Source organism: Nipponia nippon, unplaced genomic scaffold, assembly GCF_047370975.1.
Source record: "Nipponia nippon isolate SJK-2023a ecotype South Korea unplaced genomic scaffold, ASM4737097v1 scaffold_4, whole genome shotgun sequence".
Lineage (NCBI taxonomy): Eukaryota > Metazoa > Chordata > Aves > Pelecaniformes > Threskiornithidae > Nipponia > Nipponia nippon.
In genome coordinates, this window is record NW_028262358.1 from 120,038,751 (window position 1) to 120,062,455 (window position 23,705).

Sequence of the window (23,705 nt, forward strand, 5' to 3'; positions counted from 1 at the left end):
TGACATGATGTGCCAAGAGGCAAGAAGAGAATTTGGTGGTGGAGTTTGTTTTTTTTTTTTTTTTTTTTTTTTGAAGTTGGAAGACTGAAGAACAGATCTTGGCAGCGCTGGCCTGGCATGAGATGCCACTTTCCTTTTATTTTTCCTCAAGTCTGGTAATTGCACATTATTGCAGTGGGTGGTGAGAGCGAAGCCAGGAAGCCTCTGATTAAATAATCAAAGAAATAAACTGTTCTGCAAAAGCTGTTTGCAGCTGAGGTGGAGCTGAGGCTTGACTGCAGGTAGAAGAGCATGTACTGAAAATGGCTCAGGACCAAAAGCAGAGTGGGGAGTTGAGGATGATGCTGGAAAGATGAGGAGTGTTAGGATTTGGGGGTCTTGGTTGCTCAGCTGTCAGGATGCCCAGTTGTCATCACGCTGGGAGCTGGGATCGTCTTGGTTGGTGGTTTGTAGGGAGCAGTCCTTGGCTTGCAGCTCGGTTGCTGTAGGACCAGGGCTAGGCTTGAGCTTGGTCTGCTCCAAAGGAAGTGGGTGAGGATGTTGAAGAGGGACCAGAGCCTCACGGGGAAGCCCTGTGCCATGGAGAACCTGACCCTGTGCTGCAGCTCTGAAGCATCCCCACGTGAATATAACCCAACAGGTGTGTTGGCAGTATGCATCGGGGCGTCTCAGGTCATTGCAGGCTTGCCCTCACGTGGAATCAGATACTTCTTTATGGTTAGTGTTGGAAGGTGCTTATCAGAGTAAAATTACTTGATTCTTTTTCTTTTAAAGAGACAGCACATTGACTGAAAAAGCCCACACACAATCGTAATCTTTTCTATAGATCTGTTACCTAATGAAAGGAAGCAAGTGCATGGAAACAACCAAGCAGTGGATATTCTTCCTCAAGCCTCGTGTCACTCCCTACTCAACTGCTACCCTAAATAAGGAAACCCAGCTGCAGGGGTGGCACTCGCAGGTCTACAGGGTGGCTACCTGGCAGTGAATGCTAATTTAGGACCCTTCCTTAGTGCTTGTATGGGTAAATGAGATGAAAGCCATGTAGTGGGGTTTTTTTGTAGTGTTAGTGTTCCCTTTGATCAACTCCTGAACTGATCGCAGCTTGGTGGCAGGAGCATCACGCTGGGAGGCAGGGCAAGGATGGAGGAGCTGCTGTGGAAATGCACCCCTGGGGACTCCATCTCTTCTGCATATCTGCAGAGCACGGGGAGGAGCGATGGGATTAAAAGCTTCACCAGTCTCAAACCGTGGTGGCCTCAAAGTTTTGTGCCCAGACCACAGGAAGGGCAGAGATGGCCAGCAGCATCTCACGAGGGTGGGTGTGTCCATTGCTGCTAACATAATTTGGTAATTGTGGTTACTTCTGGGGAGGAGCAGCCCTGGGCTTGTGTGCAAACCCTAATATGACTCTGGCAGGCAGAGCATGAAATGAGGGATTAATGTCTGTCTACCTGCCAAAACAGAGAGGTGGAAGGTGTTGGTTTGTTCCGTTTTTTTCAAAGCAGTCTCTCTTCTGGCATCTGCAGCTTAATGATCTGCAGATGACTGCTGTTCCTTTAATGTCAGCCTGTCTACCTCTGCAAAGTGAGACCCAGGCAGAAAGGGAGCTTGTTAAATTGGAAGGGGCAGGTACGTGCCAGGCACCATGAAGAATATGGATGCTGTGGTACTGCTGAGCCTTAAAACAGGAATGCTCCCTCAGTGGGGCTTGTTCGGCTGCGCAGGAGCTCTGCGTTGTGTGCTGCAGTTGCTCCAACACGGGCGCAATGCTTTGCTTCGGGGTGGGATGAAGCAATTCATCTGCAATGCAGACCTCTGCCATGGGAGCTTTGGGGTGACATCTGATGAGTTCGAAACAGCATCTTCCTCAAACTACTCAAAACTTTGCTCAGGTTTGTCCCAAAGTCATCCTTGACCTTTTGGGAAGCTGTGTGGTTTCCATAGGATGTAGGCAGGAGCTTGACCAAGGCTTCATGGTGAAAAGGAGCCTTGGAAAATGCAAACGAGGGAGGCTGCTGTTCTGTTTAGAGAGGAGGAAACATAATCATATCTTGCTCCTCAGCCTTATTGCATTACCAGGCCTGAAGACTGGTGCTTGATCACTTCTAATGTGTGTTGCTATGTGAGCCATCTAGCCGCAACATGCGCAGGGCTGTGCGCAGCTGCCCTGGGAAGCTGGTACGTTTGCTCCCAAATCTGCTTCAAAAAACAAAGAAAAAAACCCTAAACTATCCCGTGGTGAAAATTCCTGGGTGGCCCCTGGATTAATTTAATAAGAGATCGGGATTTGTGCCTGCCTGTTAAGGTGTAGGGCCGAGTGTCAGAGGCAGGGCAGCTCTGTGGGGAGAGGAGGGGTGTCCTTGTAGAAAAACACACCGAGCCCAGGGTTTTTTTGCCAAAAACCCAGCAGCCGTTTCTGTGCCGGGAGGGCTGTGATTTCGCACGTCGGTAAGGCTCTCACACATAACTCCTCAAATAACAAGGCAGGTTTTTTTTTTCCCTCACTTGCCAAAGCTTTGTCTGGGGGGCGGGGGGGGGGGAGTACGCGGGAGGCGAATTTAATCCTCGGGTTGGCATCTGCGGGTGTCTGGATATTTATATGGCTCTGGCTGCGGCAGTGTGCTTGCTCAGGGTTACCAGCTGTCCGACAGCGTTATAATGAAGATTAACTCTGTGAAAGCCGTTTAAAATTTAATAATTACATAAAATACTTATGCTGGCCATTCCCTTTTAAACCAAAGGAAGAGCAAGTCCTGCCAGCATAGGGAGAGATGCAGGGAGAGCATCCCGTGGCGGTGGGCAGGAGCTTGCGCGGGTCCCTGGAGGGCTGGACCAAAGGTGCTGTTCTGGAGGTGGCCTCCACATAGCGTGTGGTGGGAAGGCAGGTCTTGTCTCCTGCTGACCCTCAAGTTCCCGGGTCTGAAACATGTTCGTGACTGCATGTGGCTGATCACAGACCTTCCTCGATTGCCTGGTTTGGTTGAGTTATTTTCCAGAGAGCATGTGGGAAGTGTTTGTCAGCAGTCCCTTTCCTGCCCTGCAAGACTTTTGTTCTTTTTAAAACAAAACCAAACATCACTAGTGCTTTGCCTAAACAGCACTTGCTGTGGATGTGAATCACTGGCTCCTGGGAGGGTCTGATACCAGCACTGTCCTCCATGGGAAAACTAGCAAATCGCTAACAAGTCTTCATAAGAGTATCCTTTCCTCCTGTCCCGACAAAGGCTCCTGTTAGAAACATGGAAAGGTTTGGGTTGGAAGGGACCTTCAAAGATCATCTAGTCCAGCCCTCCTGCTGTGGGTAGGGACATCTTCCACTAGACCAGGTTGCTCAAAGCCCCATCCAACCTGACCTTGAACACTTCCAGGGATGGGGCATCCACAGTTCCTCTGGGCAACCCTGTTCCAGCACCTCATCACCCTCACAGTGAAGAATTCCTTCCTTATGTCCAATCTAAATTTACCCTCTTTCAGTTTAAAACTGTTGCCCCCTGTTCTGTCACTACTGGTCCTGGTAAAAAGTCTCTCTCCATTTTTCTTATAAGCCCTCTTTAAGTATTGAAAGGTTGCAATAAGGTCTCCCCAGAGCCTTCTCTTCTTCAGGCTGAACAACCCTAACTCTTCCAGCCTTTCTTCATAGATGTGTTGCGTCCCTCTGACCGTTTTTGTGGTCCTCCTCTGGACCTGCTCCAACAGGTTCATGTCTGTCCTGTGCTGAGGACCCCAGAGCTGGATGCAGTGCTCCAGGTGGGGTCTCACCAGAGTGGAGCAGAGGGACAGAATAGCCTCCCTTGACCTGCTGGCCATGCTGCTTTTGATGCAGCCCAGAATACGATTGGCTTTCTGAGCTGTAGGCGCACATTGTGGACTCAAGTCCAATTTTCATCCACCAGTGTCTCCACCAGTCCTTCTCCACAGGGCTGCTCTCAATCCATTCATCCCCCAGCCTGTGCTGATGCTGGTGATTGCAGCCAGGTGCAGGACCTTGCACATCTTCCAAACCTCCTCATTTAGGACCTGAAATATATTTGGGGGGAAGGAATTGAGTTTCCAATAACATCCCCGTTTTGTTGGAGGTTGGTGAAATTTTTGCACTTTGGGAAAGTATTTGTGTTGAGGATTTGGGATTTCTAAGTCCTGGTCTGGCCAAGCTGTGGTGTCTTGTCAACCGGAGTTTGGATGTGCCGCATCCTGGCTCACTTGTACATGTAGGCTCTCTGTGTGTGCTCAGAGGTAAAAATAGGCTGCTGTGGCTGTGTTTCGCATGAGTCAGGAGGATATTTGGAGGAGGTAGGTGGGTTGAGTTCAGGAACAGAGCTGGGTTTGCAGTGATTTGGAGCTTTTATCTGAATGTAGGGGAGGGTTGGGCGCATCACCGTGGTTCTGTCTGACTTGTGTGTGCCCTTGGGCTGTGCTCTCCACCCATGATGCTTCATCCTGAAGGTCTGTGCAAGTGTCAAAATCCAGCCAACCTGTCACGGTCAGGATTTGTCACTGCATGTGGTGGACAAATTAATATTGCCCATCTCTGGGATACCTGTGTCAGTAGGTAGGTGGTGGAAGCTCCAGGTGCTCCAGCTCAGATTGGTACTGGGATGGTGGAGGGTCAGTTCCTGCAGGTGGGATGGGTGGACTGGTGGGACCTGTCCCTGTTGGTGAAGGGCCGGAGCATGGAGTCTCCTGAAATCCAGCCTTCTGAAAATGCATGAAGCTGGCTCTGGAACCCTGGGCAGATGAGCTGCTCACTAGATGAGACCATGTGCGCCAAAGGTCCTGGAGGATCTCCTGAGCTTTGCTTCCTGGCTGTATAAGACAGCCTATAAGACTTGAACTGATGTTGTGTTAATCCTTTTCTTGGTGCTATGTCCCTTCATTATTAGTGGGATGGGAGGACACATGGCTTGGGAGGGCTCTGTAGACTTGAGCATGAGATTTCCCCTTAAAGGCAGCAGCTTCTCAATGGGCACTCTTCTGAAAAATACCAAATGACGTTTGACTTGAGCTCCGAAAATGAAAATAATGACAGCTTTTTGTTTGTGAGAGGGTGGGGAGAGGAAGGAACTGAAGCTCCTCTGTGGCTAGGCTGTGGTTAGACTTTACCGTATTTGCTGTCAGGTGCTCGGGTGTAGCCTTCTGGTGTGGTAGCTCTTCCACTCCTCTTGAGTTTGCTTGAAGATGTGAAAAAGTAATGGCAGAGAAGAGAAATGGTCTCTTGCAGGTATTGTACCTAAGCGTGCCAGCAGGGCCAGTCATGGCCCCGTGCTCCACTGGCTTCTTGCCCTTCTTGAGGCCAAACGATCGCTGAAGAACTGGGTTCATGTCCAACCTGTAAATAGCAGGGCTATGGGAGATGAGCAAGGCTTGTCCAGAACAAGCTCGAGAGTCATTAAAGCTCAGCCAAGTCCCATGCACTGGTGTGATGACCACCTTGGTGACGTTCATGAGTGGAAGGAGTGACTGCTCTGTCTACAGCAAACTGTACCTCAACAAGGTGGGAGACATCTGAAGGAGTTGGTAACAAGTGGGAAAAATCTTGAACCAGATTCAAAATAAGCAAATGGAAGTCACTGAAATAAAATGAAATTATGTTTATGGCAAAGACTGGGGCAGAGGTGAGCAGTGTGCTTGGAGGTGTGAGACCTGTCTGTAGATCTGCCCTGCCTCTCCAGGAAGGTCCTCCCTTCAGCTCAGCATCTTTGTAGATGAGCTGGATGTGTATTCAGCAGTGCTGTTTGCTTGTGCTGCTCTGCAGGCATCTGTCCATCTCCGGACTTGTCTCCATTTGTCTCAGTTTGCTCTGGCTGTAGACATGCCTGGCTGTGCCCATGTTCCTGTGTGCGTACATCCACCCTTGGGCTTCGCGTTTGCCTGTGCACAACATGTTGGCCTTGTGCTGGCTTGAAGGGGAATTCTTCATTGCTCTGGGATTACCACCACTTTAAAGTATTAGGTGGTTACGTGGAGTAGCCCATCACAACATGTACACAATTGCAATATTTAGATAATAGCAATTGAAATGTCACCTGCCCAGGTATCCAAGACACACATGGATGTCCTGGATCCTTCAGATGCTGTCGTTGCCTGCTCTGGGGTGGCCACGGCACACGCAGCTCTGCTGGATACAGCCATGGGGGTTTCACAGCAAGGGTTCCTCTTTAATTCCAGTGTCTAAGGCAAGCAAAGCTGGGTGATAAATGGTGATGGTCCCTGATGGTGGTGATGATGGAGAGGGTGGTGGTACCCCCTGCGTTGGCAGCAGGGTGGTAGCAGCTCTCCCAGGCTGTTCCCGTGGCCCGTGTTAAAAAAGGAGGAGGACTCGGGCTATTCTCCAGTATCTTGCATGCTCACAGCAGCTTTAGCATCGCACCGACGTGGCTGTGACAGGCCTCGCATGGGAGGTGTGAAACGGGTGGGTTAAAGCACAGTCTCTGCTGAGCTTGGCCATTTTACTTGGGATTGCTGGGGTCTGGAGGGCTTTGAGCGTCATCTCCAGCCTCAGCATGGAGATGAGCAAGGTGGGAGAAGGTCTACGTGGTTCGGTGAGTGGAGAGGACCCAGGACCTCAGGTGGAGCTGGGGTTTTTTACTCCATGCACCCTGGTGGGCACCTTCCCATCCCAGTGGGACGCTCCGGCACCGTTACTGCTCTGCAGAGTAACTTAGAGGGCTTCTGGAGATATGGAAATAGTAGGACTGTAAGCTTATTATAAGCATTAACATTTAGTTTAGTTTTGAACAAGTGAATTAAGTTACTGTAAATGGCTTGAGCAGTAATACTTGGCAGCATGCAGCTGCAACTTGTCATGTAATGGTTTTAATCTTATTTTTTCAAAAACAGAGGGAGCAATGGTTTTCTAACTGACTAGAGCCAAATCTGCGCTCATGTCTGTGTCTCTTCCATATCTCTCTGGGGTTTTGTTTGCACAATATTGTAGTGGATGTAGCGAACATATGGGGCTTGAATTCATTTAATACTTGCAAGAAAATGACTTTAAGGTTCTTATAGTATTAAGGTAGACGTTTTCAAATTTGTTTTTAATGGAACATTTGTTCTCCAAAGATTATTACGCGCCATTAAGTCCTCTGCTGCCTGGTGCGTTCTCGTGCCCTGGGATATTATTGCCAAGGGATATAAACATGTTTATGGGGCCACTTTATTGAATGGTGAGATTAAATATACTAAACTTGAAAATGTCAGTAGGAGCATAAGCACTTTGTTATAAATCTTGTGCGGGAACATTAGGACGTAAATGTTGTGCCGCCGCATAAAACTGGTGCAAATCAAGTTGTGGCCAGCTGAAAACTTTTCTCACCAGTACAGCAGCTGTAAATACTGGGATTTATCAGCATTAAATACGTAAATGGGAGCAGGTACTATATGGGCTTTTCCTTTTCTGGGAGGGCTAGATGTGTCATGCAGGGGTCATAAAACAGCAAGTTATGTTTTAATGCTTCTCTATGACTGACGAGTGTGGGAGTGGGTGTGGGCAAAGCTCCCACCCAGCTGTAACGCTTCGTCTCACCACGGGATAGCACTGTTGGGGGGACCCGGCTCTGCTCATTTTATATATAAAATGGGAAGCATTTTTTTTATATATATAAAAATGAGCAGCATTATCTATATAGCGTTCAACCCAGAGGGGGAAAAAAAAATCCCTGAATACGAGGGTAGAAAAAGCTCTGAGATAACAACTTATGCACTGAGATATATCTATATATAGATATATAATGGACAGCACCAGAACTGCTTGTCCCTCTTTGCATTGCTGTTGTTACCTTGGTGCACAAGCCTTAAAGAGCTTTTTCTACCCTCAAAGTCAGGGCTTATTTTTTTCCTGGGTTGAGTGATAAAATTAAGCATTGGCTGCATAAACCTAGTCTTTTGCTGGCTTTATGCTGAAACTAGTTGCATTTGCTGGTTTAAAGGATCCGACTCCAAACCTGAGTTGGCTTTTGGCCTTCTTACCAACACGGGTGTGTGATATCCAAAGGCGCAGGGCTTGGCCGCTGGCGTGATCTGGGCTGTGTGTCCTTCCTGCGCAGGACCCACGGCCAGCCTGGATGGATACAAAGGCGTCGAGGGAGAGTGATTTGTCTTGTCTGAGTAACAGGAGGAGTTAACAAGACCAGGCTTAATTCCTGCTACCATGTTGAAATGTGATGGACGATAGCATATATTTATGTGCCTCCGATAATTAGTCCCATCGTAAATCTCAATAGCATATTCGCAGCCTTTTCTTGTTCCTTAATGCTGGGGAACATCTTTGTCTTGCGCTTATTTTGAATAATGAAGAAGGCTTCCCCCTGCTGCCTCCTGAACGTCTCCATCGTTAAAACCAAGCCCTGTGTTTGGTTTGGTTTTTGGGGGGCTGCATCCCCCATGCTGGTGTGGTGGGCTGAGCTTTTATGGTAGGAGAAACCCTGACCCTCGCATCTCCATGTGAGGTAGTACATGCACGTCACCGTACATCAGCTGGGGAGGGAGGTTTGGTGATTACAGTGGGAGGAGGGTAGGGATATTCAAAATGCGGTTTGTACTTTGGTGTTTCTGCTGTAGAGCAGGTTGAACGCTGGCTGCGGATGCTCTGAGCACCATGGGATCATGGCTATGTTATCTAGCTCGGAAGTGAAAACCAAAGTCTATATATAGGAGGTCTTGATAAGCTTGTTTTAATAGTGAGGAGGGTTTGGGTCAAAAATACCTATCTGAGGCTGTGTAGTTTTTGTGTGTGTGTATAAGTATATACACACACATATATAAAATATCTATATCATATATAGAGATACATAAAGTATGTATATATACACATACATATATGAAAATATCTGCATCAGGTTGTATACGCATATGTGTACGTATATACACACATATAAAAATATCTATATCATGTAGAGATAGGGAAAAATATATACGTGTATATGTACACATACAAAAAAGGTATATAAATATATACTAGGTTCTATTGTTTTTATAATATGTAAAAAGAGATATCCATATGTATCTATATCAGGTTGTATAGTTTTTATATATATTTATTTTTTTATGTATATGTATGTGTGTATCTACTTGGCTATATCAGGGCTACCACCTGAAGGTGCAGTTGGGAGGTCTGGTCTAAACTGCATTAGAAATTGTTCAATTTTAGGCCCGCAGAGGGAAGGAGAAATAGTCCCTGTAGCAATGTAGCGATAGAGGTGCACTGGCTTGTGGGGAAATCGGAGGTGTGGTTGCCTCTTCAGAAAAAATGAGTTTATCTCTGTAGCTCACCTATGCCAACCCTTCGTGTTGTGGTTTAAAACAAGGTGGTGTTTGGCTTGATAAAACAAGGTTAATTAGCTATTATGGAAGAGGTATGGCTTTATTTGAAGGTTTAACTCCTGATCTCTTAGTAGACTCAAGGCTGAGCGTGCTTTTTGCATTGCTCCCAAAGCTAAAGGGAGTAAACCCTTACTGTCTTGAACCAACACATTGCAAAGGCTTTTCTGGGGGAAACTCTGCCTTTTTGCTCTTCCGATCCCACACCAGATCTTCCATTCACCCAACACTCAGCTGGTGCTGGGTCTCCCATGCCATAACTGAGTCATCCCAGTCTGCACTGGAAACAGCTCTAAATGCGACTGTAGCTGCTATAGGTGCTCTGTTATGGAAATATTAATCTTTGTAGAGATGCTTTGGTGACTTACCTCTTAATCCAGCTCCTATTCAAAGTGGCAGCTGTGATGCAGGCGTATAGGTAAGCGTGTTGCCATCTCCCCTGCTCCTGTAGTCATGTGGTAGATGAGTACCAAGGTTTTTCATGTGCCAAAGAGCGCAGGAAATTTTACGGTTAAATTAACATGATTAATTTTAGAGTGCATGTGCCTCGTTTGGAGCAACCTATGGGTCTATCACACTTTACTTGCATAGCAGGTGTTGAGCACGTTACGGGTGCTGCTTGTCTGCAGAGCTCCTTGCAGCCTGGACTCATGAAAGGTCTTAAAAATAACAATGATAATAATAAAAATCTCCAAACAAAAAAAAACAACCAAAGAAAATCAAAGCATGGCTATTTGGGGACGGGAGAAACTTTGCTAAAGCTTAGATCTGCAACGCCGAGAGGCTGCAGACCCCCGTGCCTCACGTGTAGCTCTTCTGCCCCACAGGCATCGACATCCTGAAGCTGGTGGCAGCCCAGGTGGGGAGCCAGTGGAAGGACATCTACCAGTTCCTGTGCAACGCCAGCGAGCGCGAGGTGGCGGCTTTCTCCAACGGCTATGCGGCCGACCACGAGCGTGCCTATGCCGCCTTGCAGCACTGGACCATCCGCGGGCCCGAGGCCAGCCTGGCCCAGCTCATCAGTGCCCTCCGCCAGCACCGCCGCAACGACGTGGTGGAGAAGATCCGAGGCCTGATGGAGGACACCACGCCGGTAATGGCGGGCTGGGCTTCGTGTGCTCTTGTCTGACGCAGTGGACATCTTGTCTGGCCCTGGCAAGCATGTGGGTGCGTGGGACCTGGCTGTGGCCTCAAGCTTAGCTAATAGCCAAGTAGCTGGACTCTTATCTCCCTCCAGAGCTCCTCAGGGGCTTATATATTTAAGCTTTGCATGGCTTTTGAGCAAAGCTTTGCCAAAGTTTGCTCAAAACCTTGTCAAAGTTTTGACAAGCTTTTGAGTCCTGCGTGTTGTGGTTTGCATGTATCTTTGAAGGTCCCCAGGAGGACCTGGTACTTGATCCCTTGTGTTGGGGACACGGAAGAAAAAGCATCCCCCTTTAAACTTGCTTTTAAATGCTATAACTAAATGCCCAGGATTTTGTGAGAAGGGCCAAGCATCCTTGAGTACTAAATGTTGCCATTGTGGAGCAGCAAGTTGCTTCCTCTAAGGTGTTCACTGGTGGCATGGGTGCATGCTGTCCTCCAGAGTTGTTGCCCTTTGGCAGCTCTGGCCTTAAAACAATCTGTTCCATATTTTGGGAGAATAAGTAAATTGCTGCAGAATATCCTGCAACTGGGTCTCGGCTGGATGTAAGGTCTCAGGAGGTGCCTCGCTGACCTTTGCAGTTTTGCCTTACCTGTCAGTGTGCTTTGGGTTTTTTGGCTCTGATAATTTGGTGGTCTTCTGGAAGTGTTCATAAAGGTGATGATTGGGGCTTCTTCTGAACGTGAAAGCCAATGGGACAACATGTGGATGGAGGTGGGGGCAGTCGAGGGAGGGCTCTTCCCCCTAAACCAGTTGGTAAAGCATTTCCAGTTGGCCTTAGCAGTGACCCAGACACAAGTGGGAACAAGTGGGCTCTTGGTGGGGGCCTGGCAATGTGGACCTTCATGTATAGCAAAGACTGTGGGGCGGAGCGTTTGTCAGGGCAGGAGATTCCTAAATCCCATTTCAACCATCCCAAACTTTCCCCTATAAGAGGGACCGTGGTCCCGTCACCGTGTCACATATCCTGCGTGACTTCATTTAGTGCACTGAACGTCTTGGTCCCTCATAACCATAGCGTGAAATCACAGGTTTCAATGTATTAGCAGGAGTCCTGGGTTTGTGTTTTTGAGAGACCCCGAGTCAGGTGCGTGCCAAGCATCGCCCCGTGTGTCCTGCCCAGATTTTGGATAGGTTTGCTTTGCCAGCTGCCCAATCACTCCTGCTCTTATACAGTTGCTGTTTCCTCTTTCCAGCTCATGTAATTAAGCAGCATGTAGCTTTCTCATTTCCTACCATTCTCCAAGTTTTTTTTTTTTTTATATCAAAGATGGAAAAAATGAAATAAAGAGCCTGAGACAAAGCTATGGTTAGGAAAAGGAGAGCCAGAGAAAATTGTCATTTTGCACATGTGAATTAGTTTCCAGTATGTGCAATGTCCGAGAGGGACACGTTGTCCTCTTGCTCTCCTGGAACAGGTAGTAACCTCTGTCCTCCTACTTACTGCTTTGAGTTTGAATACTACAGCAAAGCGCTGGGCTGGGACATGAGATAAAATGCGGAGCTTGTTCATCAGCACGGTGCCTAATTAACAGACTTGGGTTGTGCGGTGCTCAATGCTCCTGAGTGTTGTGCTGTTTTGGCCAAGACTGTCAGGTGCTTCTTCTCAAACAGCACAAAAATGCGGGTGGTAGCTCCAGGAATGGGGTTTATCAGGCAACCCATTGGGATGGTGTACTCCCAACGATGGAGTAACCATGAGCCGTTTGCTCACCTTAAGTGTGTCTCTGTAAGTGAAAATGCATTGAGCGGATGCTCCAGAGAATGAGCAAACCCAAATCTCATGGATACTTGTATGCAAGTCTTCTGGACTTCCCAACCAGCTCTCTTGGAGGATGTTTCTCTGTGGTTTTTAAGTGTGTTGTGTTCCCCAGCATCCAGCAGCACCTGGAGGCTGGTAGTCCCCCATGGCTTTCACTTGTTTTCCTAGAAATTGGTAAAATTGGGTTGCTGATCTTTTGAGCAGGTAGCTCAGGTGGGTCCATATGAGAAATAGGACTCATTTCAGCAAATAAGGTGTTTTTTAACAAATTCACTAGAGCTGGCACATCCTCCTCTCCCATGCATCTGACTCGGCTTTTTTGGATGAGCATCCCTTATGATCAACCTTAGGTGTTGGCCATTCCCCTGCCCTAGAGGTTCTGGACCAGTTGCTGTGCTGAAGCGGTGCGTGGGATGTCAAAGCTTGAAAGCACCCTGGGGTACATATTCAGCAAGGCAGTATGTTGTGTTTCTGCAAGGTATTACCTGCTGTAACCTGCCTGCCTCCTCTCCCTGAATTGGCTCCCGCACTGTGGATGCAAGCGATGATGGAGAGGCCCTGGGAGGGATGCGGAAAGCTGTGGGAAGCAGCTTGTGCAAGGGAGAACGAATCCTTGGAGCCTCGTGCCGGCGGCTGAGCTGCATTGCGGTGGTCCGGACCATGAGCAGCTGGGGGAGCCAATTGCTCGATGACGGGAGCAGGCTCTGAGGTCATTTCATTTGTTTGTTTGTTTGTTTTTTTTTTAATCTGCTGGCTGGAGAGCCTTTAATTAGAGCTAAGCCAAGTTTGGCTCTCGGTGGTTTTGTCCATCCAAACACAGACAAATCATGGTGGTTTCTCTCTGTACCAAACTGGTTTGATCTGAAGGAGCAGGTTGCCCCGTGGGTGCTGCACTGCACCTCTCCAGCAACTGGCTGTGCAAAAGCAAAAAAAAAAAAAACCAACAAAAAATAATAAAAAGAGCTTTTTTGTGCTGTGGAGGGAGCAAGGACTCTCATAAGCAATGCAAATGCATGCATCTTCCCTACTGCTAATGGCATGATGCCCTTGGGGTGACCCGAGCCAGCAGTGAGCATCCAACATGTGCCAGCGTGTCCTAGATGAGCCCAGGAGGGGTGCGCAAGGTGGCTGTGCTGTCTGCGATGCCTTTGGCCCTGCCTGGCATGCCTGGGTGCAAAAGGGGGTTTCCCGGTCTCTCCCTGCAGTCCTGTATCATAAGAAAGCACCAACGCTCCCAATTCACAGGTAGAAATTGTGTTATTGGGTGACATAGCTCTCAGACAGCAAATTGGTACCCTAAACCCAGCCAGCCTCCCTTCGCCATCCCATCCCACCCGCTATCGCACCCTTGTCCCAAATCCCTTATCTGGCATCTGGCTTCAGCCTGTGAGACCTGTGGAGGCAAAGCTGCTCTCTCCCCTAGTGCCCCGTTCCCTTGGCAGCCTTTTGGCCTCCAAAATCCAAATATTTATAACCCCTTATAGGAACAGGGGAGTTAATGGGAGTCTCTGGAATGTTACAGTAAGTAGCAGAAACGTTTTCCTTGAGGTATGGACCAGCTCCACTGAAGGCTCACCGGCTTTTGTAGCTGCAGGAGATTATGCTGCTTTTGCATTGCACTGAATGAATTTAGGTTAAAACCAGATTAGCCCTCTGAATCGCTTTGCTAGGGTCTTTTTGCAGCTGATCCAGAAAATACGGCGAGCGCAGCAGCTGTGGGAAGGTTTTTTGGGGGGTGTTTAACTTGCAGGGCTCCTGTTAAAGACTGGCCCTGGCCATGAATGCTTCTCAGGCTTGAGGTTTGCAGAATCTCTCCCCCTGCAGGCAGGCTTGCCGGGCAGTCGCATGTGAGCCCGGGCACTGTTCAGTGAGCACAGGCACACCCCAAATTAGTGGTGCTGACAACAACAAAAATAGAGGGTAGAGGGGGGGAAAGGGAGAGGTTTTTCACTGCTATCCCAGCAAATTGTGATTCTCCATTTTGGGGTTAAGAGTAGAAAAGTTCAATGCAATGCAGGCACTGGGTATTGTGATTTTTTTTTTTTTTTTTTGGGGGGGTGCTTTACAATATTTTGCAGATACCAAGGGGTGACTGCTTGCCTGGGCTGGCCTGGGGCGTTGCTGGCACGGCTGACTGCGTTGGCTACCATAAGTGTCCTACCGTGAGCAATGCTTTAAGCTCTTATCTTTTTATTTATGGCTCTGCTGGCCTCGGCTGAAATATTTCAGGGGATGGATGGAGGAGAAGCAAACGGCCTTGCTCAGGGCGTTCAGCAGCGCAGCCTCAGCAAAGCTTAAAAAAAATATAATAAGGGAGATGTTGAAAATGGAGGGGGGGGCTGCAGCCCGGAGCCCAATGAGATTTAGGTCCATGGATAATTGCATGCCGAGGATAATCCTGTGAATCAGCAGATATGTCAGGGCAGGGTCTGGTGTGAGTTTAAGCTGCGGGGTTTTTGGGGTGTGCCGGAGGAGAAGAGGATGTGAAAGCAGCCCCGTGTCCAGGCACGCGACTCAGCAGCGGCTTTTGGCTCCTTTTCTTCCTCTTTTGCAGGTCAAAACCCTGGGGAGGAGTCAAAAGCCTGGAGCAGCGTTCCCCAAATCCAGCTTCTGACAGCTCCTGCCCATCCCCTTCGTTTCCTCTTTTGGCAAAGCAGAACTGGGCTGGACCCAGTAATTAGCAATTAGCTTTGTGCTTCGTTAACCTCGCATGGCGGAGTAAGGGTGAAGCCGGTGGATGGATTTCCCAGCCCGGGGGGCTGTGGTCTGAGGGCTGGAAAATGCCCAGGCAGCCAGGAAAAAAAAACCAAGATCGCATGTAATTTTTCCTTTTGGACTTGCATCAGGCTTTATTTGAGGTGTAAAGCTGTAGGATAAAGTGGCCAGAGCCCCAGGGAAGGGATAGGGCTGGTTGGGTTTTGCTGGGCTGGGCATCACTGTTTTCCTGCAGGTTTGCTCTAAAGCACGAGTTGTTTTTTGGCAAACCAAGGTTGGGCTTGAAACAGACTGGAGAATGTGCAATAAACAAAAATTTAATAATTTATAAAGTAATACTAATATAGATAATATAAGCACAAAAATATAAACTTTATAGTAGATACAGTTATATTTGAAGTTTCCCCACTGTGGTAGCCGTGTCTTCTTGGGTCTGTGTATTTGCAGTATATTGGGCTCGGGAGTTTAAGATGAACCTAGAAGACGATGGGGTCAAAACAAGCCCAACTCGGTACTGACTTACTCAGCCTGTAGTTGAGTTTGGAAACTCTTCATCATGGCTTCATCAACTCTTCATCGTGGTTTGAGTTGAAAAAGTGGCTGGGCAAGTCCATAGAAAGGAGAAGCCATCAGGAGCTGTCATGAAGACACCACCTCCTTCTGGAGAAGCACTTGGCCGATGAATGGCCAGGGCTGGTGGGGAAGAGCTGCTTCCTCCACAGATGGCTACGTTTTGGTCTTGGTGTCTAAACCCTTCCCAAACCTGGCATTACTCGTCCTGGGTCATGATGATGTTTGACTTGAGTAGCTCTTCTCCAGGGCTGCCTTGTGGTGAGGGACACCAGCTCCACCACAGCAGTGGTGGCCGAACGCTCTTCTGAAACCTGGCCAGTGAGGCTGAGGACACGGAGAAGACATTTGGCCTTTCCCACCCCACCCCAGGGTGCTTAGCACCCTCATGCCTTTCCCATCCTGGCAAAGGGGTTGCCGTCTGCTCTGCAGCACCTGCACACCATCACTGTGTCTCTCTGCCACCTTGGCAAGACCTCGTGGCCTGGCCAACAGTGTTTTGCCTTCCAAGGTCTGGTCTGCCCTGAAGGTGGACCCCCAAATGCCATGTGCACCATGAACCTGCTCATCTGGACAGATCCTCCCTGCGCCTGCGGGGACCGTAGCAAGAGCATCCCCACCACCACCACCATGCATCCACAGCATTGCCCGCGCGGGGCTGCCACCCAGCCCAGCCCACCTGCCTCCTGTGCTGGGGATTCTCCTCCTGCATTCCCTACAGAGGCGTAGCAGTCCTCGGAATAGGGCTGGTGTCAGCCAGCTGTCATCTTTCGGCAGGGAATCCGGGAAACGGTGGCCTCGGTGATAAATTTGTCCCCAATCCCAAGCGGGTGTGCAGCTACCCTCTGCAGAGATTGCTCTGACCCCAGCTCCCTGCCAAATTTTCCCATTTTTTTTTTTTTTTTTTAAAACCAGCAGTAGTTTGAGTCGCGTTTGTGTTGGGGCAAGAAAACCTAACCTGAGCACAGCTGCCCAAAGCCAAGCTGATGCAGCAGCAAACCTGCCACCGGCTTTCATTACTGCCTGCTTGCTGCAGGAGGAATTACAGGAAAGCATTGCCCAAGGGAGGGGATTTTTTAATGCCTGTGGCTGCTCCTTCCTAACATTAGCACAGCAGCTGCAGTTTCTGTTTGTCTGAGTTGAGCTTTTATTGCAGTACAGTGAAACGAAGGCAGAAAATGGGACCAACTAGTTCAGAGCTGTTGAGAGCAGCTGTGAAAAGAAAACAAAGCCAAGCCTATGTCATCTTCTGCACCCATCCCCTTCTATCCCCCTTTTGCCCGTGTAGGAAGGACCTTCAGACACCCTGAGCTGCTTAGAGCATCCTCCCAGATGGATGTTGGTGCTTGAGCCACATCCTAAAGGGCTGCGAGTACACAGGAGCTTTGGGGATTTTTTTTTTTTGGCATTGCAAACCTCTTGCTGCAGTGCTCAAAAAAAAAAAATAAATTGGCGGAGTGCCCCGGTACGACTGACCCGTGCTCGGTCGCGGGAGGCTGCTGATGCGTCAAAGCCGCCACATCGCCTTTGGTTTTCATGCTGGATCATGCATCTAACGGTCTCCCATGTCTGTCTCTGTGCAGGTGCAAATGCAGCCTCAGTGGCAAGCGCAGGACCCCAGCAACGATGACAGAAAGGTGAGAAATGTGGTTCTGGAAAGGCAAAAGAGCTTCAGAGAGTTGGGTTTTGGTTTTTTTTCCAGCCAGAGCTTGGTTTTACTTGAGTACCGCCGTTCTTAAAAATAGGAACGGCCAAGGTGGTTTCAAGCAAATGAGTCACGGGCTATGAATAGTGTATTTTTACACCTATTCCACAGGCTTCACCTCGCAGCAACCTTTTGCTTTCCCTGCCCTTTCAAAACCCTCATTCCCACTCGCTTTCTTCCCGCGGCTTAAATATTAACACGCATCCGAGCATCCTGTTTGCTTTGCCTCAAGCTTGCAACCGTTCAGCTATTTGGAAAGCTTTGGGCTCCCGGGACGCCTACAGTCAAATAACCTCGGGTGATTTTTTTTTTTTTTTTCCTAGCATGTTTTAGCAGCTGTTTAATTAAACTCCAAATGACTCGCACGCTTCTGGGAAGGATTTTTCTGCTCTGCTGGGAAGGCAGAGCCGGGGCAGCTGGCTTCTCCCTGCCCTCCCTGTAATTGCTCCTCGGTCATTGGGTCTCTTTTTTGGAAATCAGGAGTTGGGCTTGTGGCTGGATATTAAATAGATGAGTTGCCTGGGGAAAAACTGGGCCTTAAAGCCTGTTTGGTTTGGGTTGGTTTTTTTTAAAGGGGAAATCGGAGCATGTTGCAATTTGGAAAGCAGCCAGCCGCTGTTCTGGTCCTTCCCTTTTTTTTTTCCCCCCATTAATGGCAATAAGCTGATTGTCGTCGATGAGCTGTATTGGAAAGGGAGTTTCAGAGGAGAAGGCAGATTCTCTTAATTAAAAATTAAAGCTGACTTTTATTTTTAACATGCCTGTTGTGTAACATGCTGAGCTAGAACAAATCCTCCCCTGTTTATTTTCAATAGGGGGGGAAAAAAAACCCTTTTATTCTACCAGGAACAGGCTTCAATGTTAATTTAATGTGAACTAATGGGCGTCTCAGCAGACACGTGATTTTGTGGGTGGCGAATTCTTCAACACAGATGAGGAATGTGCAGGCACATCCATGCCGGCGCGGAGGTGGCTCAGCAGCTCCCTGTCCCGCAGCCTTTAATCCGAATTTTGCATTTTGATCCCTGGGTAGTAGGCAAAAGCGTGTGAGCAGGAATAGCCTGGTCTTCCCTCTGCAGGAGGAGAAAACAGGGTCATGAAATGCTGTTGGGAGAGTGGGTTGCACGTGGACAGGGCTTCCAAATCCGTGCTTTGACCAGTTGAGCAGGAATGCGGGGTTTGGGAAGAAGTTAAATATTAGATGGTCCTTTGAGCAACCTGCTTGGGGGGACCTGGTGACCTGCAGAGGTGCCCAAGCTGCCAGCCAGGGATGTGGGGATGCTGCCCTGAGCCTCTTGTCCCTGCAGGGAATGGGAAGCAGAAATGCTCTGCTTGAGATTTGCACCCTGGGGGGATGCTGAGAGACAGAGGAGGGTAGATAATGTTGGCAGGTAGGAAGGAGATGCAAGAAGGAAGATACAGAGCATGGTCAAGTTAGGAAGCGGGTTCACACCGGCATCCAAGCAGCGCTGCTTCCCCGCGCAGCGTGTCCCAGCAGTGCTTGCTGCGCCCTGTGTCCTCGGCACCGTGGAGCTGAACACTTGCCCTTGGCTGGTGTCAGGATAACAGGGCAAAAGCAAAGGTGCTGGGGTGATGCTGTGGTCACCGCCAGCCCCTGCTTGTCCTTCTTGGTCCTGAACTTGGAGACTGGTGGGATGGATTTCTCCACCACGCTTTAATGGAGTGCTCATGGGAGCAAGGGTGAGATGGGGCAAACAAATCATTAAGTCGAAGTGTTACCAGTGTAGCTGGTCACAGGAGCATGCTGTAGTGGAGATCCCCGAGGGGTTTCGCAGCTCTCGCCCTGCAGCCTCGGCATCGGTTGGAGGCATGGGGCAGGGCTGTGCCTTGCTTCTAGCAAACCGTAGCTGTGGAGTAGGCTTTTGGGGGAGCTTACCTGCTTGGGCATCATCCCCCCGCGTTAATTTCCCCTCTCTTTCTTCCCCCCAAAGCTGGAAGCTGACAGACTGGCGCTGCCGGTGAGTCCCAGCCCGCTCAGCCCTGCGCCCAGCCCCAGCCCCAAGCCCCCCGAGGCGGCTGTCCTCACCGTGGAGCCCTCTCCTTCGGAGAAGAAATGCTTCTTCGTCGATGAAGCGGAGCCCCTCCTGCGGTGCGACTCGACCTCCAGCGGCTCCTCCGCGCTCAGCCGGACAGGCTCTTTTATTACCAAAGGTACCAAAATGAGCCCTGGGGGGGGAGCGGGAGGACCAAAGGGATGCCACGGCACGTCCCCTGCGGTCAGCACACGTGGCAGAGCTGCCCAACATGATATCATTAAAGTAAATAACTAGGAAAACTGGCTCTCCAGGATACATTTATCACACCCTCATTCCAGACCAGAATATCCTGTTAGCAAAGATGATACGGATTTGAGAGGGGTAAACATTTTTAAAGGCTTTTAACTCTTTGAAGTGCTGCCAGAGAAGCTGTAGCATCCCTGGATGTTTGGGGGGGGTTCTGCTGACTTTTGGCTGTTGCAGTGGCCTGTGCATTATTGCGTGAGGTGAAACCAGAAAAATGTCATTTCGAGATTGAATTATTATTACTTTTTTTTCCCACCCTTGGTCCTGCTTGCTGCAGTGTGTGACTTGAGATGTAAATCACCGTTAGTCACCCCCTCCTTTTTTGAGGGCGTTTAATTTACTGCAGTTAACTTGCTGCGTTTAATCTTCTTTAACTTCTGATGAAGGTGAAACACTGAGCTCAGTCAATCTACTGAATTTATACTTGGGTGTGGAAATGAAGCTGACCCAACGAAAACAACTCAAAAGAGCAGAATTCAGCTTTTTTGGCTCCCCTCCTGCCTTCGCTTTTCCATATTGGCCATTCAGCATTTATAAATGCTGTGTTTGCTCTAGCAGGATCCTGGATTAGGTGCCTCAGCAGCACTGGCTTCTCCATCTTCCCCCCTTCCCATCACTCATCGCTCTCCACCTTTTCCCTTGGTTCTCCTTGTGCCATGTCCATCTCCAGAGGTGGCACCAGGGGATGGACTGAGGTATCCAAGGAGAACAAGCCCTGGTTAGCGGAGGTTTCTTGAGGGGTTTCTTGACCACCCTCTCCTTTCCTCCTACAGAAAAGAAGGACACCGTCCTGCGCCAGGTGCGCTTGGACCCTTGCGACCTGCAGCCCATCTTCGACGACATGCTGCACATCCTCAACCCCGAGGAGCTCCACGTGATAGAGGAGATCCCGCAGGCTGAAGACAAGCTGGACAGGCTATTTGAGATCGCCGGAGTCAAGAGCCAGGAAGCCAGCCAGACCCTCCTGGACTCTGTCTATAGCCACCTTCCCGACTTACTGTAGGCACTGGGTCACCACGCACTCTCCGAATATCTGCTAGAGCTAGCTTGGCACTCGTTAAGATGACTGACAATATGCAGGCAGGTTTTGTTGTAGAATATATGGCCAGTATTTTCGTTGAGGTGTCCTTGGTTTCTGGAGGGGGGGCAGTTTGCCAGCGTTGCACCCCTCCACCTTAACTTTATTGCTCAGTCCAAGTCTTTGTACCCTCTGCCCGCTTCCCGAGCATCTTTCCTCCTTGTTCTCATTCCAATCAGATCAGTCGATGCACTTTAAAAAAAAAAAAATGCAGTTGATGAACTAAAAGACCACAAATCTGGTGTAATTTAACACGTCAAATTGGGGATTGCTCTGTAACCCACTTCTGTCAAAGCTGTCGCTCGGAGTGACCATCTCCCACCACCTCCCTTCGCCTCGGAGCGGTAAATGGCAAAAACACGCAAAAAAACCCCAATCGTTGCTGGTTACCGTCTCTTAACGCAGCTAAGCTTCCCACCCGAGCTGACTTTTTTTTTAAATGTACTATTGTATAGCCCATATCCATTGCTGAGATTTTACTAGCACGGTTATTTATTGTATGATTTTCACCTGGACAATGCATCGCGCTCCTATAAGCTAAAGCAGAAGCGCTTTAAACGCAAAGAAAAGGGCCAGTCCCACCAACCTTCGAGGCAATGAAAAGGCCCTTTGCCTTCAGTCGAATGTAAGGAGTTATCTTGCCTTGCTGCTTGCGGGAACGGTGGGGCCCCGAAGGGAGCCGGTGCTGGATGTGGGGAGGCGAAGGCGGCCGCCGGTGGTCCTGCTCTCCTTGTGGTGTAAGACTTAAACCAAGCTATGCTTTTACACTCGTGTCTCTTGTTTTTTATACAGACGTGGCCGATAGGTTCTCCAAAGACCTTATGCGGTCTTAATAGTCTCTTCAAATCACACTTCACTTTTTATTAAAAGAAAAAAAAGGGGGGTGGGGGAAAAAGCTGCATCGTAAGAAGTCTGTCTGATTATATTTGCAATTATTATGCTCCCGTAACGAACAGTCTGTACTACGCTAAATTTGAAGAAATCATGATATGAGGGTGGCGTGTGCTGCCCTGTGGGAAGGGGTGGGAATGGGGGAAGAGGGGAATGAATTGAAAAATTGCCTTCCAGTGTACTAATTTATTAATAAATACTAGGTGTTTGTTATTTGACATGATTCTGTGTTAACCTCCTTAACACCTGTCTCTGCCTGGGGACACCTGAGTTGGAGCAGGGGCTGCTCAGGGTGTCCGAGGGGGATGAAAAGGGAGATTTTGGGGTTTGGGGGTGGTGAGGGGGTTGTCTGCTTTAGCTTCGAGGCCAAAATGTGATCACTTTCTGTTGACAACACTGCCCTGAGTCCCCACGGTCGCTGCTGGGCAGGGGATGCTTCCCCGCAGGGCAGGTCCCTGGCCTGAGCTGGGGTGGGGATGTGTTAATCCCGGTAGCAGTGAGCAGATCAGATAGATGGGTGATGGGGCTTCCAGGGTTGGTTCTTGCAAGCTCTCAAAGACTTTGCAGGTGTTTTGGGGGGGCTGAAGTATTAATTTTCCAGGATACAGCTGCGGTGCTGAGTCACTCCTGAGAGAAGGTCTTGCAGTCACAGCGTTTCTCTTGCCCTGTTACGTACCAATGTCCTTAAAATCTCTGCTTCCAAATAACTCATCCCTTGTTATTCTGTCTACAAATGGAAACCTTAGTGGGACAAATGCTTCTGGTTTATAGTACTGTCATTTTGTATACTTAGCTCCAGAGTGTTTTCCGCTAACTAGGGTGCTGCGTTTTCCTTCTGGCTGACATTGAAATTTGCTGTTACAGAACTATACATAGGTACAGGTTTAAAACTTTTCAACACGTGGACAGATGACGTACAGTGCGAAATAGCAAGAGTCTTTATTGGGAGTGCTGGGGTGGGGTTTTCCCTTGCTGGCAATGAAGCATTAAGCTCTCGGTGGCTGCAACATATCTTCAAAGCATCACGAAGAAATAGCGAGCGTGGCTCGTGTGCCTGGCATAGACCAGGTTGCTAAAAGCAGTATTTTGAGGTGGAGCCCAGTACCACCCTGTTAGCAAGTGGGGTTTTTTTTATCTCCATGTTGGGAGTGGTGGTGGTTGCTGTTGATCTGCCTGGGCAAGAATTGGCAAGGGGAGGGAAGGCGTGTGATCCTGGGCTCAATCAATAGCTTAAGGCAAGCACAAACTGCTGGCTCTAAATTAGCCTCAGCAGGCTCTTGGAGTGAGTCCAGCTGGGAAACTGGGGATTTGTCTTTTTCTGATAGTCCAGATTTTCCTAGGTAAACCCATGGATTGTAAGCACCAGAGCCATCGTGCCACCTTGGAGGGCACCGCCAGCCCCATCCTGCATCTCTGCTTTCCATCCTGGCAGCTGCACACATTTTCTGATGGGCTTTGAAGGTAAAGCAAAAAACAAACAAACAAAAAGAAAGGGTCCCGGAAAGCAGATTTAGCAGCCAGCTGAACAAATGCCATGAAGCAGGCGTGTCGTGGAGGTGCCTTGGCCAGGAGGTGCCGAGGAGGCACGAGAAAGCTGTAAAAGTGGGCACAGGTGGGTCCCCAAGGTGTTGGGCTGCATTTAACTCATCTTGGTGGCAGGTCGTGGGACAGGCCAAGATTTGGGCAATCCTTGGCTCCATCTGTGCTGTGCACACTTCCAGCATCGCTTGTTCCCTCCTTCGCTTGCACCTGGATGTTGGTTGTGTCCCTGGCTCCGTCATTTCCTATTTCTGAGCCGTGCCCTCTAAGCAGCCCTTTGCTGTATGCATATGTATGTGTGTGCAATATATTTATTTATTATATATATTCAATATATACTTATATATTCATATATACTGCATAAATATTTTTGTATTACATGTTATTTCTATATTTTTAAATAATTTTATTATTACGTATTTATATATGTGTATTTTATATATATATATATATATATATATATATATATATATTTTACGTATCTGGGGGCGTGCAGGGGAAACGTCTGAGAGCAGCTGAGCCACACACATAGGCAGGGTATTTCCTGGCGGCGTGGGAGGTGTGAGGAGCCGCAACCCCAGCACTCCCACCCTTCCTCTGAGCCAGCTCTCTTACACCTTAAGAAAACAAACCAGGCACGGGTGGGTTTGTGACCTGGAGGCATACCTCCGTGGGGGGAG

The 23,705-nt window shown here is 48.9% G+C and overlaps 1 protein-coding gene across 3 annotated transcripts in view; it reads left to right on the forward strand.

Moving 5' to 3' along the window:
* The window catches only part of TNFRSF21 (TNF receptor superfamily member 21), a 34,282-nt gene extending 12,922 nt beyond the window's left edge, over positions 1–21,360 (forward strand). For 2 of the 3 annotated variants that reach the window (XM_087776371.1, XM_087776370.1), the window contains exons 4-7: positions 10,146–10,411; positions 17,093–17,146; positions 19,167–19,386; positions 20,291–21,360. In XM_087776371.1, coding sequence (XP_087632497.1) covers positions 10,146–10,411; positions 17,093–17,146; positions 19,167–19,386; positions 20,291–20,520 — 770 coding nt within the window. In that variant the 3' untranslated portion in view covers positions 20,521–21,360. The remainder of the gene's footprint in view (positions 1–10,145; positions 10,412–17,092; positions 17,147–19,166; positions 19,387–20,290) is intronic. The other variant, XM_087776372.1, reaches the window with a different exon arrangement.
* Positions 21,361–23,705: the final 2,345 nt, after the last annotated feature.